This window comes from Convolutriloba macropyga, chromosome 4 (assembly GCF_964194025.1).
Source record: "Convolutriloba macropyga chromosome 4, txConMacr16.3, whole genome shotgun sequence".
Lineage (NCBI taxonomy): Eukaryota > Metazoa > Xenacoelomorpha > Acoela > Convolutidae > Convolutriloba > Convolutriloba macropyga.
In genome coordinates, this window is record NC_134471.1 from 45,053,780 (window position 1) to 45,077,880 (window position 24,101).

The window sequence follows — 24,101 nt, forward strand, 5'->3', positions numbered from 1 at the left end:
GTGTTTCAGTGTTTAAATTGGGAACATTGTTTTGTATTATACATTGATAATTAATTTATGTAAATTGTTTTCTGAGAAATTTTCCTCAGCATTAATTGGTTTTGATAGAAAATTTAAACTTCTCGCATTATGTAACTTGAAGGTCGTTTTTTTTCAGGTTGTGATGTTTTGAGCGAGTTTTTGAAAAATTTGACATACAGACATCCTTTCATACAATTCAATTTATTTTAAACCCTTTCTCTCTGCACAAATCAATGGCTGCATCAATTGGTATGAAAATGGCAGATTTGGGTGCCAGTTCGCGTCGACAGAAGATCAGCTGGCTGCTTCTGGTAATCTACCTTGGAGCCACTTTCTGTTTCATCCACTATCTCTTCGACATAAGCGACCAGTACTCCCAGTTGGCCCTGGACCATGCAAAACACTTCCGCAAGAAGGACCGCCAGCTGTTGGGATTATACGATATGATTGCAGAGCATTTGTTCAACGTACCTTTCTCATGGTGGCTTGTGATCCTACTCGTGCCTTATATCTCCATTTTCCTTCTCTTGATTACATGCACTCGTGCTAACTGTGTTCTAATCGGCAATGGAGAAAACTCGGGTAAGTTATACGAAACCCCTTCAGGTAAGTTATACGAAACAGTATATTTCATCAAAATTACGACAGACTAAATGATATGTCATAGTTGTAGCACATCGACTTTTGGCCATGTTTTCTAGTTTTAATAATTAGAGATATAATCGTTTTGTTTAATAGCCGCCCTCATCTTCTCAGCCGGCTATTATTGCGCTCCTATTTCTTTACAATTCAAAGAATTTGAACTGTATTGGGGCGCTGTGTTTTTTTTTTCAAGATGTGTTCACACATTTTTCAACGACTTTGATCTTTCAAAACGGGATAAACAGGTAAAGCCCAGCGGGCATTAAGTTTCGTTAGAGGCCCAAAGAGGGCGTTAGTAGTCAAAGTGCTTAGAGTGGTACAGCTGCTGGGATGGCCTTAATTGAAGGTTAAAAGGTCGTTTTTAGGAGTTTTTGGGCTCAAAATGCTGCAATTTTTTATGTTTTTTTGTGTTTTTTTTAACTTTTTTGTTTGATTAGTCTTTAGTCTTAGGTTGAAGTTTTTAAAAGTTGAGGAAGCCCTTTTTCGAGACAAATTTACTTTTTATGACTATTTTATGAGCTATATGTTTTGGTATTACAAACACAAACACGCAAAATGATACTAATTTTTGCAATTTTTTTCAAGTTTTTTGAGTTTTTCCAGCTTCAGGGGCCAACTGATCTCCTTTGAGGATCGATAATAGGTCACTGCATAGTTTCTAGTTACAACGGATTGGTTTTCAACATTTTAATGTCTCAAATTTTAGCACATTTTTGATAAAATTTGCAATTTTTTTTAAGGTTTTCTCAAGTTTTTGGTCAGTTTTTCGTATTTGTCCATTCTCAAGTACCAAAAAACGTATTCCATGGTCTGATGAAAGTTACTGCTTGATTTTTGGTTTCAATGGATTTGTTTTCAACAATTTAACTTTTCGAATGTTAGAAATTTCTTGATAAAATTTGCAATTTTTTTAAGTTTTCCAAAACATTTGTCTTTTAGTCAGTTTTTTTCTCACCTCAGTAGCCAGCTAACCTCATCCAAGGTTTGATAGTATGTTATTAAGTAGTTGCTAGGGGGCAAGTAATGGTTTTCTACATATTATTTGAACGAATTTCTATTTTTTGAAAATTGAAATTTTTCTGAAAATTATTGCCTATCGGTCTTTGAGCCCATGAATTTTTGAAGGCTTGGAATTGGGTTACGGGATGGCGTGTAATAGCCTTTAGATACAAAGAAACGATTCTGAAGATTTTAATAGCACGATTTTCCGTAACGTTTCATTAAAATTTGCAATAGATTTTTTTTTTGAATTTTTCTGTCATTTTCGAGTTAATCGATCTTCAAGGGCCAATGAATTTCTTTCAGTTATTGCAGATTTAATACTGGACCGATTTCAGAAACAAAATTTGGTTTTGAACATATTTTTGAAATAGATATAATTAAAGAGATCAAATTTTGCCTTAGGGGTAAAAGCTTCTAGAGTTTTAGCAATTTTTTTCAGTTTTTTTGATTGTCTTTATTTCTCAGTTTTTTTGGAGATGATTTTGTTTCTGTTTTCGCTGGCATTGTTCACGTGATCTTCTGGTCAGGTAGAGAACGTCTAAGTTTTTCATTCAATTCTTTGAATTGTATTTCAGGACTTGTCCTGCTATGTTTTTTTTACTTCGTCGAAATTTTTTTCGCTTTACCATTTTGCCGCTTTTTCGACATTTTGCGTAAAATCTTTTTGACTTCTGTAGGCTAGTTTCTCTCTCTCATTCTGCTAAAAGTGAATTTGAACATCAGTTGCTCAGCAAAGCAATTCAAAATGAACAGAGTCAGCATAAAAAATTGAAGTCAGAAATAGAAACGGGATAAACCCAGAAAGCCCAATTTTAGATGCCCGCTATTTAAACGTCGTTCCTATAAGTCTTAGTTACCATCTCTTATGCTTATTGGTGTTGATAGTAGCCCCTGTAGCCTCTCTCTAAGAAACAGAAGTATGTTCAACTACGAAATGCCATCAAAATAAATCGGACTTAAAAATTTTTTTGTACAAAAAATTTTTTTTTCAATATCTTCTATTCGTTCAATCCCAATCATGCTTATTGGAATCAACGGCGGCTATTTTCCGGCAATCTGCCGGGTATGTTTAATAGTCCACACCAAAAGCGTTCCCCGTCAAATTTGTTTTATTGAACAGACAATTACAAGTACCAGATTTGGCGCTGATAAAGTAGGCCATGCTTTAATTTTATCTGTGATTGCTGTTTTTTCTTAGATTGGTATGAAATTGTGTGCTATTCTTAAAGAATAACAGCGTCCCTTCCTTATTCAGCAGGCTATTAATGATGGCGGGTGCTACTCAATTTAACAAGTTAAGCGTATAATGATAATGTGATAAGGGTTAAAGGGGTTTTTCCTGGAAAACCGCACGTGAAAATGAGTAAATTGCGCTGAGTGAAACAATAAAGGGCCGACGAAACTAAATATCAGTTTTGTTCAACGGATCTTTTTTGGGAAAGAGATGAAAGCGTACTAGTTGTGTTGAGAAAATTGATCGATCACTTTAAGTTTGCTATATGGACATTCGAATCTGTTCCTCTGTTAAATAAATTTTTTGGCTTCGTAAGCAAATTCGGCTTTCTTCTAATTAATGCGAAGAAGTCAATTCGGCTGATCAGGAAATTAGTTTATCAGAAACTGAAGCTGATGATGGTTTCTTGTTTCAATCTAAAGAGTCCGGATGTCCGGAGAGTCTGCTTGCTGGAGTGTGCTGTTTGAGCAATAGCAACAAAGGAGTCACAACACCATCCAGTTCCAGTAACAGCTCTAAGCAAATGAGTGGATTTGGATCTTCAAGTCAACACCAGTCAGCTGCAGGCAACTACCCTGCTGGCTACAAACAGCACCCTCTCTCCAGCCCATTTGCAAACGCCAAACTCAAATAACTTACCCAAGTGACCCTTTCACCTAGGAGTTCTGGGTTGTATTGTATATTGTAATGTGAACTGTCTTCTGCTGCAGTACTGAGTTGGTAGCTGCATCTAGTACCGAATTTGTAGCCAGTTTTAGCATTTGAGTCCAAAGGTGTATCTAAATTGTACAGTTACTTAGCGTGTGCTATAGAGCTTGTAAGTATAAGTTAGTGATTCAGCTAATTAGTTGAGCGTATTTGTAATGGACAAAACCAAAAAACTTTGATTTAAATTTGATACAAAACCGTGAATAGGATTGATCTGAAATTAATAACAATAAAAAGCAAGGTATTGTCTGATACTTAGATGCGTAAAATCTACAGGCGAAGACTCGAAATCAAGAGAATAATTTTAGATATACCGCTGCCTTAAACTCAGAGCGTGTTTGCACTCTGTTTTTAAAAAGTAAAGATCATATTGAAACTTAATACGAGAGATAATAGTGGTGGACCACAGTTACTATTCTTAAAGTTATTGAAAATGTATTAAACTGAAATTAAACGATTACAGATTCGGTATCAGATGTAGAGGAGTACACATATAAAGGAATAAATATATTTTTCCGTCTCGTGTTACACGTATAGCTCAGTTGAGTCGATACGTTTTGAGGCATTGGGGGACAGTCAGAAATTCTTGAAAAGTCAGGACTTATAACGTTTATAATGGTATTATAACTGTTTGTGATAGATAATTGTTTAAATTGAAGGACACAAATGTTTCACGTCAACTAAGAGGTACCCTTTCTGACTACCCTTGTGTACTCGCATCTAACTGTAACAACGAACATTAAGCATATCGCCATTGTAAATAATTTCCATAAATTTATACTCTGTATTTCCATATCTTTATTTTCAATCTTTTCTCTTGTTCGCGTTATTTGGCTTACCTATTGTGTTCTGTAATTCATTGTTTGCTCGCAATTAAGTTCATCAATTTTTGATGACGTGAACACCAATAATGTAGGGTTAGCGGAGGTTTGGTAACTGTTTCCTTGATTCTGCTTGGGTGCTTAACAACGACCGCCTTTCTGGCCTACACTTTTTAGTCGACGGCAACAAAGAATTTTGGGCGACAATTTACAATTCGTTGATTTGGAGATCTATCTATTAAACGCTGATATATAGGCTCACATTCCTGTTAACAATCGTCACCAATGTCCCGAAGTTATCGGCAAAATTTTTTGCTGTGGTTTCAGCACAGGAATTTATGAAGTTAGTTAACCCTCATCTAATCCTACGATATATAATCCGTCTGTCGATATTCATTTCTACTTACAAATTAGTTTTTGGTGCGTATGTTGGCTTCTCACTAATGCGGGGAAATTGTACAGTTCATATTCTGGTTTATCACATTGAACACTTTGTAATTTAAACCCTGTCTGAAATGTTTTCGCGTTTTTACTCAGCTCACGAATGCTATGACGAAGGAAAGAATTGTTTCATTGGCAACTGGACAATAAGAATGGCACGTGATTCTGCTCTAGGCAAAAAGTTTTTCATTGGAAAATGAGTCCGAGGAGGACCTAGGGGGGGGACCTGTGGAAAGTTTATAGAATAATCACTGCATTGCGTGCAATTTGTTCATAGTGGTTTTCAAAAATAAAAATGCAGCAAAACATACAGGAAACACAAATCGGGTGAAAACAACTTTTATATTTTTAAACTACAAATTGAACAGCAGAGAATACTTTATTGATTGATTCGACAGCAACATTTGGTTTCTAGTTGAGTGCGTAGACTGGCCGCTTGAAGTTTGAGACTCGAAGAAAGTTTTTGGGATTGTCTGAGCTACAGATTAATGTTATGAATGGAAATGGATTCCAAAATAATTTTCTGCAGCAGATTGTACCAACAAAAGAAGCAGAAGGCAAAACATTCGGAACAGCAGAAATTTAAAAAAAAAAGCAGGCTACACTTCGTCTAAAATTGAATTTTGGACTGCATAGGTCAAAGCCATAGAAAAAACGGACAGAATATACAGTGAGACAATAAAAATATTTTACCAACTTTCTCGATAGAAATTTCAATGCTACTTAGCGCATTGTAAGAAGTTGTAAGACACAATTAAACGGAATGATCGCAATATTCATGTCAGTCTCAAAGTTGAACGTAGAAACAATGATGCAGTTTAAAAAATGTAAATCGAACAATGTCACAATTTTTAAAGCCTTATCGCCATTAAACCACGAGCGCACACAAATTTCATAACTTCTTCAACAGAAAAATGAATGCCCCCATAATGTTTGAGCTTTGATTAATTGCTCTCAAACAAAGTTTGAATTATATCAAACCTGTGGTCTTTTTAATTGCTCTCAAACGATGTTTGTAGCAATTATATTAGTCCCGTCGGTCTTTTTTATCGCTTGACCGATTTTTCGTTTGACGCTTTTGACTTTTCGTCCTCAAAAACGGGATAAATAGGTACCGCCAAGCAGGCATTAAGTACTCTTAGAGCGTTTCAACTCTGTTTCAGCTCAAACTGTTTTGGAGACTTATACTTATGGTGTGAAGGGCGGTTCTTAGAGGTTGAAGAGCACCCCCACTGTTGACCCCCCCTCCCCACTATGGCCCCACCCCCCTCCCACCTCGTTGTTGCCCCCACCCCACTGTTGCCCCCCCTCCCTCCCCAACTTTCCGGAAAACTATCATGTTCAAGTTTTTGGATCTTTATGAGCCAGTGAAACTATTTAAAGCTTGAATTAGGGATACTAGATAGTCTCTTAAGACACTGCAATGGTCTTGAAGATTTTAATATCTTGAAATTTCGCATTTTTTTAAAAAAAAATTTGCTATTGTCATCAAAAGTTTTTTTCTCCTTTTCTGAGTTTAACAATTATTACTGGCCAACAAAGCTGTTCAAGTCTTGCAGATGGGTTACTTGACATAACTCCAGATACAAAAAAAAATAGTGTTCAACTTTTTCATTGCGAAATTTTAAAGCTTTTCTTTAAATTTTGCAAAATTTTGTTAATTTTTTTTTGAAATATCAGTTTTTTTATTTATTTACTAACAAGGCTAGAAAACTAAATTTTGCAGAGTCGAATCCAGCTAAAAGAGTAGTCTCACTAAACCTTATCTGGCTACTGTCGGGAACAATTCGCCCGACGTTAGTCCGTTATGTTTATGCAATTTTCCGTGTGCCCAATTTTTCGTCTCACGCTTTTAAATTTGGACACCACCTCCCACCCCATCCCTAAGCCTCAGCTGGCTACTACCAACAACAACCAATCGGCGGTCATTTGAGGGCAGTTGGTCATAATTTGTTTATAGCCGCGAAACCGAGGTATTATTAGCCTTTTCTTGCTTTTACGACTCGAAGAGGTGTATCGGTATACTACAGGTTTTTCGTTTTTTATTAATGGCTCTTGAACTAAGTCTAAAAGGATTATTGTAAACGTGTGTGTTTTATGCAAACTGTTTGATTTCGCTTTTGTTCTAGAACATTCTGACTTTTTCGATATTTTCCACACTTTAAGTGTTCATTTTTGAGCGATCAAAGTTGCTTTCGTTCTGATATGAACTCGTTGCTAGAAGCGATTAAACGAGGGGACGTCCATGCCATTAGGTACGTCAAACAAGGTAGCTCTCGATTTTTTGTCGCGTTTTCAAAAACTTCAATTTTACGTAAAGAAAATTGGTTAAATTTGATGTTTGTTTTCCAAAAATGTGTTTATTAATAGCCGCACAGCGATAGCTGGGGCTATTATTGGCCTTCTCTTGGTTTTTTTTATTTCGTCGTCATAATTTTTGTTACGACCATATGACGTCACAGCCACCTTTTTGTTCATTCGTTCATGCAATTTCAACTGAATTGCATGTGTGACGTCATTTTTCGCTCTTAGTGGAGCGAGTTTTTTTGTTCATGCGCGTGATTAAATTTTTGGTCACACTTGACTTACCTCACTCTCAAAAATGACTTCCTCACTTTAAAATTGACTTTTATTTACTTTAATTCAAAGAGATAAGGTCAAATGGGTGTGTGTCACTCTAAATGAAGGTTATTAGAGAGTAGCTAATAGATGCAGCAAAAACTTATACAGATTTTTAATCAAAATATAACAGATCAGCCTTCAATGAAAAGACGAATTTTTTTGTCTGTCTTTTTACTGATTTTTAGACAGCCGATCTACGAATCTATTGCGGCTATTTTCTGGCAATCTGCCAGCTATGTTGATTAGAATTTTACGCTGAACTGTTTTTTGATATCAAACATTTAACGGCGCAAAATTTTTTCCTCACTAGTTTTTGGTCTGTGATTAGCAAATTTGATCAAGACAAAGAACTTTTTGTTGTCATTTTGTTTTTCGCTTTTGGAATTATAAATAGTTACATTATCAACCTTATCCTTGTATTTGTAAAATTGTGCCTTCAAAAGAGTGTGATAGCTCCGGCAAATTTTAAACTGGAATATTTTTTAATGGAGTAATTAAGTTGAAACGCTCATCATCAACACATAATAATCAGAACCAACTAATTTAAACCTTTGACTTGTCACAAGGTGTTCATGAGCAGTGAACGGTCCCAAGTGAGGACCTATTGTCAGAGGCTCAATGAAAGGCAAACCCAATAGCAGTACATTGTCAATAGAATTCAATGGCAAATCTTCTTAAATGTTTACGATTCTAGGAGGTTCAGCACACTTAACATTTATGCAACTCTGTTGCAACTAGTACCCCTCAGGTGCTACCCGTTCATCTGACACCCAGTAGAAATGCAAAAGACTTTTCTACTATTGTCTTTTGCATTTCTACTGGGTGTCAGATGAACGGGTAGCACCTGAGGGGTACTAGTTGCAACAGAGTTGCATAAATGTTAAGTGTGCTGAACCTCCTAGAACCGTAAAAAATTAAGAAGATTTGCCATTGAATTCTATTGACAATGTACTGCTATTGGGTTTGCCTTTCATTGAGCCTCTGACAATAGGTCCTCACTTGGCACCGTTCACTGCTCATGAACACCTTGTGACAAGTCAAAGGTTTAAATTAGTTGGTTCTGATTATTATGTGTTGATGATGAGCGTTTCAACGTAATTACTCCATTAAAAAATATTCCAGTTTAAAATTTGCCGGAGCTATCACATTCTTTTGAAGGCACAATTTTACAAATACAAGGATAAGGTTGATAATGTAACTATTTATAATTCCAAAAGCGAAAAACAAAATGACAACAAAAAGTTCTTTGTCTTGATCAAATTTGCTATTGAAATTAATTGACTGATTTTTCTTCAACTTGTGACATAGAATACAACTGGATTGCAAACAATTTAGGTGCACAAAATTGTAAAAATTGCGTAACCAACGATACAAATGTTTGAAAAGATGAATAGGGACAGAAAAAAATCTGGGAACATCATGAACCAGATTATTGGGGATCAAGTTGACTGATTATAGTGATATCAATTGGCGTTGTAATGAAACATATATTCTAGACTTTTGGTTGCTCATATTTGGTTTCGACTTCTTGTCAGATGTTTTTGGGAAAGAGTAACTCTCAGGTTTTTGGCGGTAGTTTTAATCATCAGCAAATAACATGCTTTTCTGGAGTTCCCAAGGTCATTGGGAACATGCTCCAAGAAGGCGGGGAGGGGGTTGAAGATCATCTTGATTGTCGTTTGATCCGATATCCTTGAACCTATATAATTGCAAATGAAAATACTGTAAGGGTAAAAACATCAAAGGGGGTGGATGTAGCTCATGTTGCCTAAGATCGGAGCGAAAATTTGAGTTAAAAAACTACGGAGAAAAACCCGTGTGAGGCCGGCGGCCGGACGCACGAACGAGCTGTAAGCCGTTTTTGCATTGGCAACTCGTACTTCACCGTCTCGTCCAGAGGATGTTTCCACAACTCTTCCAAGGGGCCAGATTCTTCTCGGCGCCAAGTCTTTGAGTACCCACACAACATCTCCAACTTTCAGAGGAGGCTGGTTGTTGTCTGTCCATTTGCGTCTCTTGAGTAATGTCGGCAGGTACTCCTTAATCAAACGCCGCCACACGTGGTTCATCAACTGCTGCATGTGCTTCCAGTTCTTGAAACTAGCTGGCTGTTGGTTTCCAAAGTTTCCGGGTAGCAGGGAACTGTAAGGGCGTTGAATGAGGAAATGGTTTGGAGTGAGTGGTTCTTCGTTTTCAGGCTGATCAGCAACGTTTGTCAAGGGTCTGGAATTCAGGATTGCTTCGACTTCAACCATTATTGTCTCAAAGATGTCGAAGGAGAGACGCTTAGATCCTAGAATGATTAAGAGTGTCCTCTTGGCGCTCTGAATCAATCGCTCCCACACGCAACCAAAATGAGGGCCGTATGGTGGGTTAAATTTCCATGTGGTTTTGACTAAAGCTAGGGCTTTATAAATCTTGTCTTTGTCTAAAGCCTTAACCGACTTCTTCAGCTCTTCGGAGGCGCCGACAAATGTTTTTCTGTTATCGCTGTACAATAAAATAGGTTGGCATCTTCGGCAGGTGAATCGTCGATATGCATTGAGGAAGGTGTCTGTATTTATATCTGGACATGTTTCTAAATGGACTGACCGCGTAACGAGGCACGTAAAAATAAGTCCATAATGTTTCTCGATTTTGCCTTGTTTGTCCTCAATATAAAACGGGCCAAAAAAGTCCAGTCCTGTGTTGGCAAACGGAAATTTGGTTTCTGTGGGGAAGCGGAATGCAGGAAGTGGGGCCATTATTGGTTGTATATTTTGAGTGTCAAAACGGCGACACAGAAAACATCGGTATTTTATTGAAAGTAGTGTTTTTCGAAGTCCAATGACGTAGTAGCGTTGTTGTACGAATGCTTTGACCGGTTGGGTTGCTTGATGAGCACAAATTCTGTGCGCATGATCAAGGTATAGTCTCGCAATCTTTTCTTTTGCGTCCAAGATTATTGGACAATTTTTGATCTCCAATTCTGTTGGGGCAAATAGGAGACGGCCACTAGATCGTAGGAGTCCATTTTGATCAATTATTGGATTTAAGTTTCTCAATTTGCACTTGGCGTCTAACTTTTGTCTTCTTTTTAATGCGTTGATTGTTGAAGAGAAAGCATTGTCTTGAGACAACTTGAGCAGAAAATTTCGAGATAAACAAACATCATCTTTAGTGTACTGACATTCGTTGGAACGATTCTTTTTAGCTCTGTAAATTAAATTGAAAACAGTTGTGAGGGTTAAAAGTAGTTTATTCCATGTTAAAAAGCGGTTCGGGTCTATAACATGTGTGATTGCTGATTTTTTTATTTCTGGCTTTGGCACCTACGGTTGAAATCTTTTTCATATCTTTCCAAGATCTTTCAGTGTTTTGCAAAAATTGTGGTGCTGTAAGCTTTTTCGGGGGGATTTCTGATGGCTCAAGGCCACGAGTTCCATGGTCGGCTGGATTAAAATTAGTTGGGACATGATTCCACTCATCAGTTTTAGTTGTTTTCTTGATTTCTTCGAGTTGATTTGAGACGAAAACGTTTTGTTTCTTAGTTGAACTGATCCAATCTAAGACAACACGACTATCAGTCCACAAGTAGACTTTTTAAAATTTTAATGTCATTTCGGTTTCTATCAATATGCGGAGGCGTGTATCTAAAACGGCTGCTTCGAGTTCTAATTTTGGCACACTAATTTGTTTTATTGGTGCAACTTTGCATTTTCCAAGCAGAAAAGTTGTTTGAAAGATTTCTTCCTGTTTTTGGGTGCGAATGTAAGCAACTGCTGACAATGCAACGGTTGAGGCGTCAACAAAGACATGGAGCTGGTGATTATTTTCCTGATTCGTTGAGGAGTTCAACCATCTGGGGATTTTGATATCAGGCATTGCAAAGTAACTATCGAGCACTTTTTGTAGGTTGGAATGAAGTTCTGCGGGAAGTGGTTCATCCCACTTCTTGCCTAGCTTCCAGACTTGTTGTAAAAGCATTTTGATTCTAATTATGAGAGGGGACAAAATTCCTAGGAGATCGAAAATTGTTGATACTAAGCTGAACATTTTCCTTTGTATACTCACTGGCATTTCGGGGAAATTGTTCTAATGTCTTCATTAGAAAACAGTCAGTTCTGGTATTCCATTTCTGACCGAGGACTCTACTGATCTCTTTCAGTTCATTTCGATCTTCTTGCTCAATAAACCTTAGGGCTTCATGTTTGTTTGACACAATTTTTGTCAAGCGAAAGCCACCTTTGTGAAGGCTATCTTTAGTCTGGTTAATGGTTTCAATTGCTTCTTCTATAGACGGCAAAGAATGGATATAGTCGTTCATATAAAAAATGGTTCTTTATTGCATTAACTACTTTTGGAAATTCAATTGTATTATCTTCTGCGCAACGGTTCAGAACGAAAATAGCACAAAATGGGGAGCAGGTTGCTCCAAAAATTAATCTGGTGAACTGGTATTGGTTAACCATCTCTTCATTGGGCCAGAGAAAGCGTAATGCAGATTGGTCCTCATGCCTTATTGCTATCTGCATGAACATGCCTTCGATATCAGAGAGAAGGGCAACTGGGTTTTCACGAAATCTCAGAAGAATTCCTGCCAAGTTGTTCAGCAAATCTGGTCCTGTGATCAAATTGGAGTTCAAAGATTGTCCTCTAAACTTGGCCGCAGCATTTGCTACTCTGCGCACTTTTCCCGGCTTGTTTGGATTAACCACCGGGTGATGAGGCAAATACCAATTTTTCTCGGGTTCTGGCTGCTGCATTTCAACTGGCTTGACATAAAATTTTTGAAGATCTGTTGTGAGAGTTTGCTCATACAACTCTTTCAATTGGAGGTCATTACTGAGTCGCTTCTGAAGACTTTTCAGCTGGCTGAGAGCTGCAAAGAATTATTTTCAATTCTCAATGGTTTCTTCCAAGGCAGTCCAATTTCGTACCTCTCACCATTGTAGCTGATTGTTTTGTTCAATATATCAAGGGCTTCCTTGTCAACGGGACTTTTAGATTCGCGCTCGGGTTGAGTTCCTTCGGCTTCAATTTTCCAGAATTGCTCAAGCAATTCATCAAGAGGCTGATCGTCGGAGCTGCTTCGTGATACGTGGTACACGTACTGTTTCTGCTGGTGAGATCGTTGTTTGGGTTGCTTTTGCACTCTTTCATACTCTCCAGCTAGGGTCCATCCAAGCCTCGTCTTTACGCCGAAAGGCTGGTTTTTAGTTGCCGGGATGACTTCAACTGGATGTGTGAAAGCAAAAGTGTTTATTCCCAAAAGTGCACCAATTTTGCCTTCAGCTATTTCTGGGAAGTGAATATGACGCAATTCTTTGAATGCATCGCAAAGCTGGTTGAGTTCAAATGTATTAGCTGCTGCTACATTTAAACAAGGAGTGCTATAAGTTGTTTTAATTTGAAACTTTTGATCCAAATTTTCGTAGGGTGCAACTGTCACTTGTTCTGAAATTTTTGAAAGTGGCATATCATGCTCTGTGTTAAGATACTGAAGCGTAGTGGCTTCTTGATCTTCGCATGGAAGGGCAAGGAACTCTGTGATTTTGTCAAGTACGAAAGTAAATTGGCTTCCGGGATCGATCAGAGCGTACGTATCGAAATCTTTCTTGCCGTTTAGAAAAGATACTGGGATAAGTTGAAGTTGTTCGAACCATTCTTTTTGTGTAGACTGTAGATGATTCACGCTAAAATTTTGGTTGGCATTGTTCAAATTAGCGCCCTGAATTTGATTCTGATTTTTGTTTGCAAAAGAATGTCCGTAGCGGCTCTTTTGTGATTTGGATGAGACGCTTGCGTTGTTGTTACTTCCTGGTTCACATTGCTGTTTGACTGGCTGATTTTCTTGGTTGGTAATATTTGTACCTGTGGAATTGCTGGTGGCAAAAGCAGCTGGCGGACGCTTGATAATTTTAGCGGGGTCATGCAGTGTTGTGTGGTGGTATCCGCTGCATGTTTGGCAGCGTTTTGTTGATGGGCAATTTTGCTTCTTGTGTTTATTGCGCAAACTGTTCGAGCAAAGATTGCTCTTGCTTACGATGTCAAATCGCTGGCTTGGGCTGCATTTTTGGTAATCGAGACAGGTCGCCAGTATATGGTTTCCTCGACTTTTTTCGCAAGAAGGCTTTGGTTGATTTGCGTTGTTTAGGGGTGGAAATGGAGGGGCGCTAGGCGGTTTCGGAGTACCGCTACTGCTTATTGTTGTTGACTAAATTCGATTAGTCGGCTGTGCTGGAAAGCCTGAACTTTGGGTACTTAAATATCTTTCGTGACTATCGCTGTTGTTCATGTTTCCAGAGCTATTAAAGCTGTTTCTACGAAGGTTATTTTGCTGGAATGTTTCGCGGTTTATCTTATCGTACACATGTGCTTGAACTTCTAACCATTTCTGAAATTCAACTAAAGTAGCTGGTGTTTCGATTGATGTAACGGTGTACTCTGTCCATTTGAGGAGGATGTTATGCGGGACTTTTTCTTTAGCTTTCTTCATAAGTGTTGAGTTCTGTAGGTCTGCTGTGTATCCCAGGTATTGGAAAGCTTGCACTAAACGTTTCAAGAACAAAGCAAAGGCTACAAAGTTTTGCTTGTTATAGTCATTAGTTGATTTCCAGTTTTCCAATTGATTTATGAAGGCATTCACCACTATTGTAGGATCACCAAAATATGACATGAGTTCGTTTAAGGCTGTGCTATAATAAGCAGGATCACACGAATACTCTTGGATGACATCTTCTGCTTTTCCAGTAACTGCATTTTGCAGGTAGGTGAAACGATGTGTGTCAGTAATACTGGTGTTGTTATGTACGAGGCAAAAAAATTTATTTATCCATTCGTGGTACTTCAATGGGTTGCCATTAAAGTTTTGAATTGTAAGAGGTGGTAACTTTATTGAGTGTTTACTCGTTGGATTCTGCCAATATGGAGCTGTGTTTGAGGTCCACGGTAAAAAAATTGAGTTCAAATGAAGGGTGTCTGAACCTTTCATTTGATATTGGATGTAATACGCTGGAAAATTGATGTGAATGTGGTAATTGTGACTCGGGATTTTGCTCTACTGAAGGCAGTGCTTGTGGGGGAAACGTTGAGATTGAATGAGCAATGGGAACACTTTCAGTAATTGTTTTTGAACAGGCGGATTGTTCAACACCGAATGGGTTGAGAGGCTCAATGCCTACGGTTTTGACTGGTGACTGTGGCTGAAATTGAGTACAGTTTCCTGGTAAAATTTTATTCTCTGTGTTTTTCAATTCCTGTCCATTATGCATTGGTAAAGAAAATATGTCAGAAGTTCGAAAATTGTTTGCGTTTAAGCAGGAATTTTCAGAGAACTGATTAAAGTTTGTCATTGTGTTACTCAGTTCAATTGTTTGTTTTGTTTTTTAGCGGATCAAAATCTAGATTCTGTGCGTTTTCCTGACAGTAATAATTGACAAAACTGGGTTTCATCAAGCGGGAATTATGTGTTTCTTGGTATTTGGAACAACCCATGCTCTTTGGTTCAAACGTTTGCGTCTGAAACCGTTCCTCGGCGATATCTCGAGAAAATTCAGATAGCATGTTTTTTGAGTGAATATGATTATTAAAGTTTTCCTGAGGAAAATGGTTTTGAAATTTATTTTGCGTGCTTACAAAATTAAGCGGCTGGACTGAATCATTGTCTGCTTTAAGCTGCTGCTGGTTGACTGTAAAATTATCAACAGCAGATAACGTTGTATCACTGAGAGCAAAACGGTCGAGAGTTTTTGCGACGGTCGTCTCAGGTTTCGCAAAATTTTTATCCGAGTGTTTTACTTCTGTTTTGGATTCCAATGTGTTATCAATGTTTATTGGTCTGAAAAAACTTTCTGTACTCATTCCCATAGAAAGCGGGTTCTCATTGTTGCCATTTAAAAATTTTGACAACATTGGTTTGGTCGTGTGGCATTCAGACAAAAACAGTGATGGTTTCTCCGGTCTCGGTGGTAAAGGTGGTGTTTTGTTGGAGAATGATGAACGTTCTGGGTTGCTTGCTTCTGGAATCTCGTTCATTGACGGTGAGCATCTCCGTGAGGTTGGATATCTGGCAGTCGTGTGAGTTGTTACACTGACATCATCGCGTATCCTAGTTGAAGATTGGCTGAGTAGTCCATCGTCATCTAAACTGTCAATTTTCTGTTCAAATTTCTTTAGACGTGACAGAAGGTTTGAATATCGTTCCATGACAGATGAAGTACTGCTGGAGTTCGGACTTTCCTTTAACACGGCATCAAGTGCTGTTTTCAGCTCGTCAACATTTTTTTTGCTTTATTGATGAGCAGGCTGAGTGATCTGAAACTCTTTCTCTGATCCATTGCAGTTTGTAAAAGGTCCAGCTTGCTTTTCAAACTCAGCTCTGCGATTTTGAATTTGTTTAACGCGTACTGACAACTTTAACTGTTCTTCTTTGTCATCTTGCTCCTGTTGGTCTTTTTCGTACTAACAGGTAAAAAAACAGCTTCGAAACCGGAGCGACGCAAATTTCAAAGTTGAAAAACAATGTTTATGACGCTGTGAGGCTAATCAGCCCCAGGTTTGTTTTTGTTGAAAATTACCACGAATAAAAAGAATCCTAATTTTTTTTAAAAAAAATCTTTTTTAAAAAAAAAGAATCCTAATTTTTTTTTGTGCTAAATCTAGCTAGTTTTATCTAAAAAAAAGAAAAATAACCCTGTGCGCGCGCTTGTTTCGTTATATCAATAAACACGACCAAATAATTGCTACAACTTGGGGAAATCAAGATTTTCTTATGAATAGAATAAGTGTATGGCTCTTGAATAGTTTTTGTTACAATCTTTTACAAGGACAAACCATTTTTGAAAAAGGAACAAAAAAATGCATAGAGATTGCTACTGCTTAGACCCTGTGTTGAAAAAGTTTCTAAGTTTTTGTTTTTTTTTTGCGGTGCAAATAGGCAACGTGAGCTACAGACAAGCAGACAAGACAACTCGATTTGTACTGGGGCTCGTTTGAAATTCTTTCCTCTTAAGTTGAACTGCTTGCTTCTTGTTTTCTTTTCAAAACTTTTGAAATCTTTACTTTGAATTTGCTTCCGCTCTTGTAACTGCTGACTCTAAGTTTTGAAGATCATCTACTATGGTAACTACTGCCACCAAAAATGCTCTCTTCTTCTATCTGGTGACTACTGATATCGAAAAGGGGCAAGGGGACTTCTTTCGGTAACTTCTGGGACCGCGCTCAGAAAAAAAGAGGCGTTTGAGTTTTGCAACTCAAAGGGATTATTTGAGTGAGCAAATTTATGAGGGGAGTTATTTCGAGCTTTTGATTTTCTTGTTTTTGAGCTAAAGAAAAGAGTTTTTAATTTTCTTTTTTTTCTTCGTTTTTCTTGAGAAGTTGTTTTCAGTGCATACTACCCCATTAACTAGGCGCGCGGCTAGTGGTATACACAAATTGAAAACAAAAAAATATGATTGTCTGGTCTCTTAGGAATACATACTACCCCATTAACTAGGCTCGCGACTAGTAGTATGCAATTTTTTTTGTGAAAGAAGCAATTTCGCAAATGTTCTGTTGCCTCTTTACTAAATGCAAAATCGAAATACTAAAATAGAAGTTTGTTTTAAACCAAACTCAGGGGGCTCAATGAATAGGTTTTCTAAGATCTACTAATTATTTATTTCAAAACGACAGGAAAACATTTTTTTTTTGAATTTTTAAAGTCAAAGATGCAATTTTGGCTAAATTCAAGCTGCTTCTATACTAAAATGCAAAATTGATAAACTAACTTTAATGTTTGTATTATGGCAAACTGAAGGGGTTCAATTAACGGGTTTTTATGGATTTAGTAATTGTATCTATCGAAATGTCAATAAAACGTTTTTTGAATTTTCAATGTCAAAGATGGAATTTTGCCAAATTCTAGTCGACTCTTTGGTAAAATGCGAAACCCAAAAACTAATTTTGAAACTTGTATTATAGCAGACTGGGGGAGCCCAATCAATAGGTCTTCTTGGATCTACTAATTGTTTATATCATAACGTAAAGAAAACGTTTTTTGAATTTTTAAAGTCAAAGATGCAATTGTTGCCAAAATCCAGTTGCCTCTTTGTTAAAAAGAGAAACCCATAAATTAACTTTGAAACTTGTATTATAGCAAACTGAGGGGGCCCAATCAAAAGGTCTTCTTGGATCTACTAAATGTTTATATCATAACGTAAAGAAAATGTTTTTTGAATTTTTAAAGTCAAAGATGCAATTTTTGCCAAATTCCAGTTGCCTCTTTGTTAAAATGCAAAACCCATAAACTAACTTTAAAACTTGTATTATAGCAAACTGAGGGGGCCCAATCAATAGATCTTCTTGGATCTACTAATTGTTTATATCATAACGTAAAGAAAACGTTTTTTGAATTTTTAAAGTCAAAGATGCAATTTTTGCCAAATTCCAGTTGCCTCTTTGTTAAAATGAGAAACCCATAAACTAACTTTGAAACTTGTATTATAGCAAACTGAGGGGGGCAAATCAATAGGTTTTCTTGGATCTACTAATTGTTTATATCATAACGTAAAGAAAACGTTTTTTGAATTTTTAAAGTCAAAGATGCAATTTTTGCCAAATTCCAGTTGCCTCTTTGTTAAAATGCAAAACCCATAAACTAACTTTAAAACTTGTATTATAGCAAACTGAGGGGGGCAAATCAATAGGTTTTCTTGGATCTACTAATTGTTTATATCATAACGTAAAGAAAACGTTTTTTGAATTTTTAAAGTCAAAGATGCAATTGTTGCCAAAATCCAGTTGCCTCTTTGTTAAAAAGAGAAACCCATAAATTAACTTTGAAACTTGTATTATAGCAAACCGAGGGGGCCCAATCAATAGGTCTTCTTTGATCTACTAATTGTTTATATCAAAACGTAAAGAAAACGTTTTTTGAATTTTTAAAGTCAAAGATGCTATTTTTGCGAAATTCTAGTTGCCTCTTTGTTAAAATGAGAAACCCATAAATAAACTTTGAAACTTGTATTATAGCAAACTGAGGGGGGCAAATCAATAGGTTTTCTTGTATTTATTAAAAATTTTTCATTAAAATGTTGGAATAACGTTTTTTGATTTTTGACCCTCAAAAAAGCACTTTTGCGACTTTTTCGTTTTTGAGCAAAAATTTTACATAAACAACTCAACTTAAAAAAAGTCAATTCAAGGTCCAACTGAAGTGCTCTATTAAACTATTAATTTTACTGTCATGTAGATTTTTTGCGACAAATTTAGAAAAATGGTTTTTATATTTTTCTGATGCAAAAAACGCTATATCGGTTTTTCGTACAATCAGTGTGTTTTTTGTTGCTAAATGCTGACATATGGTCTCTCATGGCTATTTCTTTCATAAATCATCAACAAAAGCTCGTTGGGGGACAATTTTCATGTTTTTGAGATTTTTGTCGCAATAAAAAATTCAAGTTTTTTTGGATACGTCTAACCGGGAAAGGGACTTCTGAGGTGACGTCTGGGACCTCGGGCTATCATCTCTTGGTGACGTCTGCAACCAAAAAAAAGTCAGGCCTTCTTGATCGGGTGACGTCTGGAGCCCGTGAAAAAAATCTCCTCGTCTTTGGTGACGTCTGAGACCAAAAAAAAACATTGTCTTGGGAGTCTTTTCCTGATGCTGATTGTCTTCGTCGTGATCAGTATTGGTTTAAGAACTCAATGAATTCGGACACTTGGTACGGTTTCTTTGTCTCTTCGTCCTTGGGGGGTTGGTCCTTTCTTGTTGCTGATTGTCTTGGTCGTGATCAGTATTGGTCTAAGAACCCAATGAATTCGGACACTTGGTACGGTTTCTTTGTCTCTTCGTCCTTGGGGGGGGGGGGGGGGGGGGTTGGTATTTTCTTGATGCTGATTGTCTTCGTCGTGATCAGTATTGGTCTAAGAACCCATTCAATTCGGACACTTGGTACGGTTTCTTTGTCTCTTTGTCTTTGGGGGGTTGATGTCACCCTCTTTGTTTTAAAAATATTCCGTTTCGGTAGGTCTCCAATTTATGTAATGAAACATATATTCTAGACTTTTGGTTGCTCATATTTGGTTGCAACTTCTTGTCAGACGTTTTTGGGAAAGAGTAACTCTCAGGTTTTTGGCGGTAGTTTTAATCATCAGCAAATGTCATGCTCTTCTTGAGTTCCCAAGGTCATTGGGAACAGGCGTGGACGAGAGAAGAAATTAAGAGACCATCAAAAATAAGTTTTCCAACATGACAACCTGCGGAATAGGAGAAATTTGAGCAAGCTAATGAGAATCACTGATTGCAGAGGGAACATCTATGGGATTAGTTAATTCACGAAATTAGAAAATCTTGGTTCATAAACGATCAACGATCATTGTTATCAGTTCAACCCATGCAATCAATCATGCAATCAAAATAGTTTCCTTTTTGAAAAAATTGTTTGAGGTGAAACTTCCTGTTCTGGACAATCACATTTCACCCGCCACTGAGGTACAACTAGTATGATAATTCATTAAATTTGGGCTCCCCGCTCATTGGGTGAGTCCAAAACTTATCACTATAGATTCTCGCCGCTCATGGATGACACACTATTCAATGCCGAGTCGCCTCTTAACTTCTGCAACAAGGAATCAAAGATCTGCTCCCGTTTCATATGTGTCTATAATCTCGCATCCCTTGCAAGGAGCATGATTGCAGACCCCCGAATTGCTGTAACAGAGACTGATTGAGATAACCTACTGAAGGCTACCGACAACCCCGCCGGCTGCAAATTTCTGTTATCAGCCAGAGTAGCGATTCGTTTGAGGGTCTTACGAACTGTCTCTGAAAATCCTCCAAACGTTTCAAAAGCCAAAGGAATGAATTGAATTCCGACTTCACTACAATTCTGGGCGTACTGTTCGTACTTCCTGTCCTCAGCAGCTGACAGAGCGAAACCACTCTTCTCCGACGCATTTATAATGATGCTTGACTGCAAGGGAGAAGTGACGGTAACGTCTAAAGCTGCTGGTAGACCATTATTCCATACAGGTAAGAAGATATCGCCCGGTCTGGAGTTATTATCGGGTAGTAAACTTTTCTGTTCAGAGATGGGTGACAAAAGAGCTCCCGAGCAAGCTGATATAATTTTGTCTCTTATACAATCATGACGAGAGATCATATCAGCGCGACCATGGCATGACACCGCATGGTCGCCCATTACACCTTGAGTCCCAGATTTACAAAAAGGACAATTTCTCTCGTTCTCGTACAATTTTACACCCAGACGATATTTGAGAGCAACACGGAACTCATTGGAAGAAAGCTGTAGTCCCAAAGCTGGAATGGGGGCTGCGGATAACGAGGCACCAGACTGCGGTAGAGAAAGAGATTGTGAGCAAGCTTTTTCCCTTATCGAACTTTGTTTTCCTAACAAGTTGTCAAAGGCTGAGTTATCAAGTTCCTCCTGAATTTTTCTTTGAGAGGGATATGTCAGCGCAATTTCGCTCAATTCTTCAACTGCTTTAACAAATGAGATGTCTTCAGATGGATTATGGCCTGTAATTTTTTCTACAAGAACAGAGGATTGAAAAACAGATCCGACGTATGCAGCCTGATCGTCTTATCTGCTGATCGTCTTATTCGTACACCGGTTTTATTGATGGGAAGGCATGCTTGGTCCCAAGAGGTGTCTGACAACAAAACTCCAAGAATACCTTCAAAGGTTGCACGCTGAACCGAATCAAATTTTCGAAGAATTTTATTTGATTCGTCCGAAGGAGAATTGCATCGCAAAGAGTAGACCATTTTGGGAGCAGCAAGGCAAAAACGCAAAATACCAAGAGCACATTGAGGATCGTCTACATATGCTAAATTGTCTAGAAGTTCCTCTAACTTGTTAACGCGTTTGAGTAAACAAGAGGAAACAAAAGCGTCAGATCCTATAGCAGCTCCTAAAATTTCAATTCCATCTACACAGTTCCTCTTGATCAAACTGTCAATTTTTATCATGCTTTCGAATGACCATAGCTCGCACTTATCCTTCCTGAGTTCCAAACCAAATTTTTCTCCTGATTCTGAGAGATTTTCTAACGCTTTACAAAGTTCGATCTCGGTTTCTGCAATAATTACGTCATCGAGATACCAGCAATGTTGCAAGAGATTCGGTATTTTGCTTTCGATTTCGTCAATAAGAGGCCAGATGGCCAATGAAAACAAAAAGTGGACCTAGTGGATAACCTTGTTGCACTCCTGTCTGACTGTCAACAACTGAGCTATTGAAGAACAAATCACTATGTTTCGAGTAACAAAATGATGCAAATGAAATTATACTAGGCATCAAAACTTTTGTTGAGCCGAGGAGATGACTGCGCTTCACTGAATTAAATGCGTTTCTCAAATCAATTTGAAGTATGCCACCACTTTTTACACTCTTCATTCTTTCGAAGGTTATTTTTGCGGCCTGTACTATGCTCTCGGCACCACCCTTGACAGCAACTCCCAATTGCTTTGAACCAAACAACTCAACCGCCTCGATGGCTGCTTCTTTTGCAATGCACTTGGCAACAAGGCGCCGAATATCTTCACCCACAGCAATAGGTCTCATGCCGGTTTTCTTTTTATTCAATGCTGTTGATGTAGCACTACAAAAAGCTGGAGCCACAAAAGTTGGGAGCTGGCCCCTGCTGGCCAAGTTCACTAATTTGGTTAGGGAATTCATTGCCCGCTTGGATTGGTCAGAAATTGAACAATTGATTGCGTGGAGAAGATGCTCTGGGTACATTTTGGACGGCCCAGCTGCTGTGAACTTCGAAAAAGACTGGAGCTGCAAAAGAACCTTTCCCTCATCGAATTGTTAAGCTTCACAGCTATAGTCTTCCAACGGCTCAAGAATCTCGTTTTCCTCTGGATGGAGTTTTTTGAGTTCAATGAGTGTTTTTCTGTTTTCGGGTGCTATTCCCTCCGATGATAAAATCTTTGCCGTACGACCAAACTGTCCTTGAAGACAGAGTGTTTTCGCTCGGGAGGCACGCGCTACCATTGCGCTGTTACTTTTATTTTTTGCTTGCTTCATTGAAGCCGCTTCGTACCAAAGGGCAGCATACTCACCCGATCTCCATCGCTCAAATCTATTCATCATTGAAATTTTCTGCTGCTGCTTATGTTTTTAACCCCTCTGTTGGAAGCACGCAAAACACATTTGCTAACTGCAAAATACTTCTTCCAGTTATCAACACAGTCAGGATTTGAGATGCAGTCCTCTACGTTTGACTTAATAATCCCGGACCATGGCATTCGAAACTTCACGGGGATATAGCGGATCGTTGAAATACTTTTACTGCAAATAGTTTTCAAATCTGGTAATTTGCTTGGATTGTCACTGAGGCCTGATGGGCCACTGCCCAGTGTTGCAGATTGAACCAACTCGTCTATGCGTGCAGATAGGTCTTTCGGTATCTTTTTCACTGTTGACAAAAGTTGAGTGAATTGTGAATAGGCCCAAATTGATTTCGAGCACACCCATTCATCGTAGTTTGGACCCCAATGCAAGTACCTCACCTTGGACCTGACCAAGTCGTGCTCCAAGATGGAGACTTTATATAGGTTATCTTTTCTGTCGGGATAAAAAAGGATAGTTCCAACTGGAATCAGGAAACGAGATATGTCGTCGTTTATTGTCAGTTCGCTTATCTGCTGTGTTAAACCAGTTGAGGTGTCTAACATAACGTTTTCTACTGAACTGCTAGTGGTTTTTTCCTGTGAGTAATTTTTGACGGGAGACATAGAAACTGGCATCTTTTCAGTGATATTCAAAGAACAGTGAGTAGGGGGGGGGGTTGAATTGTTATCGTGATTTGCTTCGGACTGGACCAGATCTTTAGCTCTTAGGTTGTATTTCATGGTCAAAACGCGATAACGATTGAAAAAGCAAACCGCTCCATGAATCTTATTTTTCGATGACCTCAAAGGCGACAGGGAAGAGGGGGGGGGGCTGAGGTTGGGCTGTAAAGTTTGGATCCAACCGGTTTTGACGACCTTCCTCGGCCTCAACTCGATAGTCTGGATAATCCCCCTTCACACATCCACCCCACAATGTAATTTCGAAGACAAAAAGAAAGGGGTTTTCAGATGGGTCCTAGAGTTGCAGAATGTTGTTTACAATATTTATCTATGGGTGACAAATTAGAAAAAAGGCTTTCAGAAACTCGCAGGAAATATCCAAATAACTAATCTTTCAAAGACTCATCTCATAATCACGAAAATGGCGGCTTTTCAAGCCTAAAAACACTCTAAAGGTCTACTCCAATCTTCACAACAAATATGGACTAAAAAACGACAATTTAATAATAGAAAATTAATTCACGCACTGTTCATTTTGATATAATTTTCTACAATTTACTATTTACAGTAAGCTTCCTTTATTGTTAGTTTCTAGCGACCCAACGGTCGTATTCGCTAACTCCATTTACTGCTAAACAATCGAAGCTCAGAGCGCCCAAGCCTACTGCCTAAGTTGGTTTTGATTACAAGTGAAACTAGAAAATTATCAAAAAAATGTCTTAGGAAACTAGAAAATGCTTCAATTCAAAGAAACACGGACCAATTATACACTCAATTTATGTTTTGAAGCAAAAAACTTTGTAAAAAAATATAATCAGATCTAATT

The 24,101-nt window shown here is 38.0% G+C and overlaps 2 protein-coding genes across 2 annotated transcripts; one reads left to right on the top strand and one right to left on the bottom strand.

Moving 5' to 3' along the window:
- Window positions 1-137: 137 nt before the first annotated feature.
- Window positions 138-3,670, top strand: LOC142338450 (lysosomal enzyme trafficking factor-like). The gene is made up of 2 exons (XM_075388214.1): window positions 138-603; window positions 3,322-3,670. The coding sequence occupies exons 1-2, from the start codon at window positions 255-257 to the stop codon at window positions 3,531-3,533; spliced, it is 561 nt and encodes a 186-aa protein (XP_075244329.1). The 5' UTR covers window positions 138-254; the 3' UTR covers window positions 3,534-3,670.
- Window positions 3,671-8,316: 4,646 nt separating this feature from the next.
- Window positions 8,317-10,235, bottom strand: LOC142338083 (uncharacterized). Its single transcript, XM_075387714.1, has 2 exons — window positions 9,337-10,235; window positions 8,317-8,389 (listed from the first exon to the last, which is right to left on the bottom strand). The coding sequence occupies exons 1-2, from the start codon at window positions 10,233-10,235 to the stop codon at window positions 8,317-8,319; spliced, it is 972 nt and encodes a 323-aa protein (XP_075243829.1).
- Between the last annotated feature and the right edge of the window lie 13,866 nt (window positions 10,236-24,101).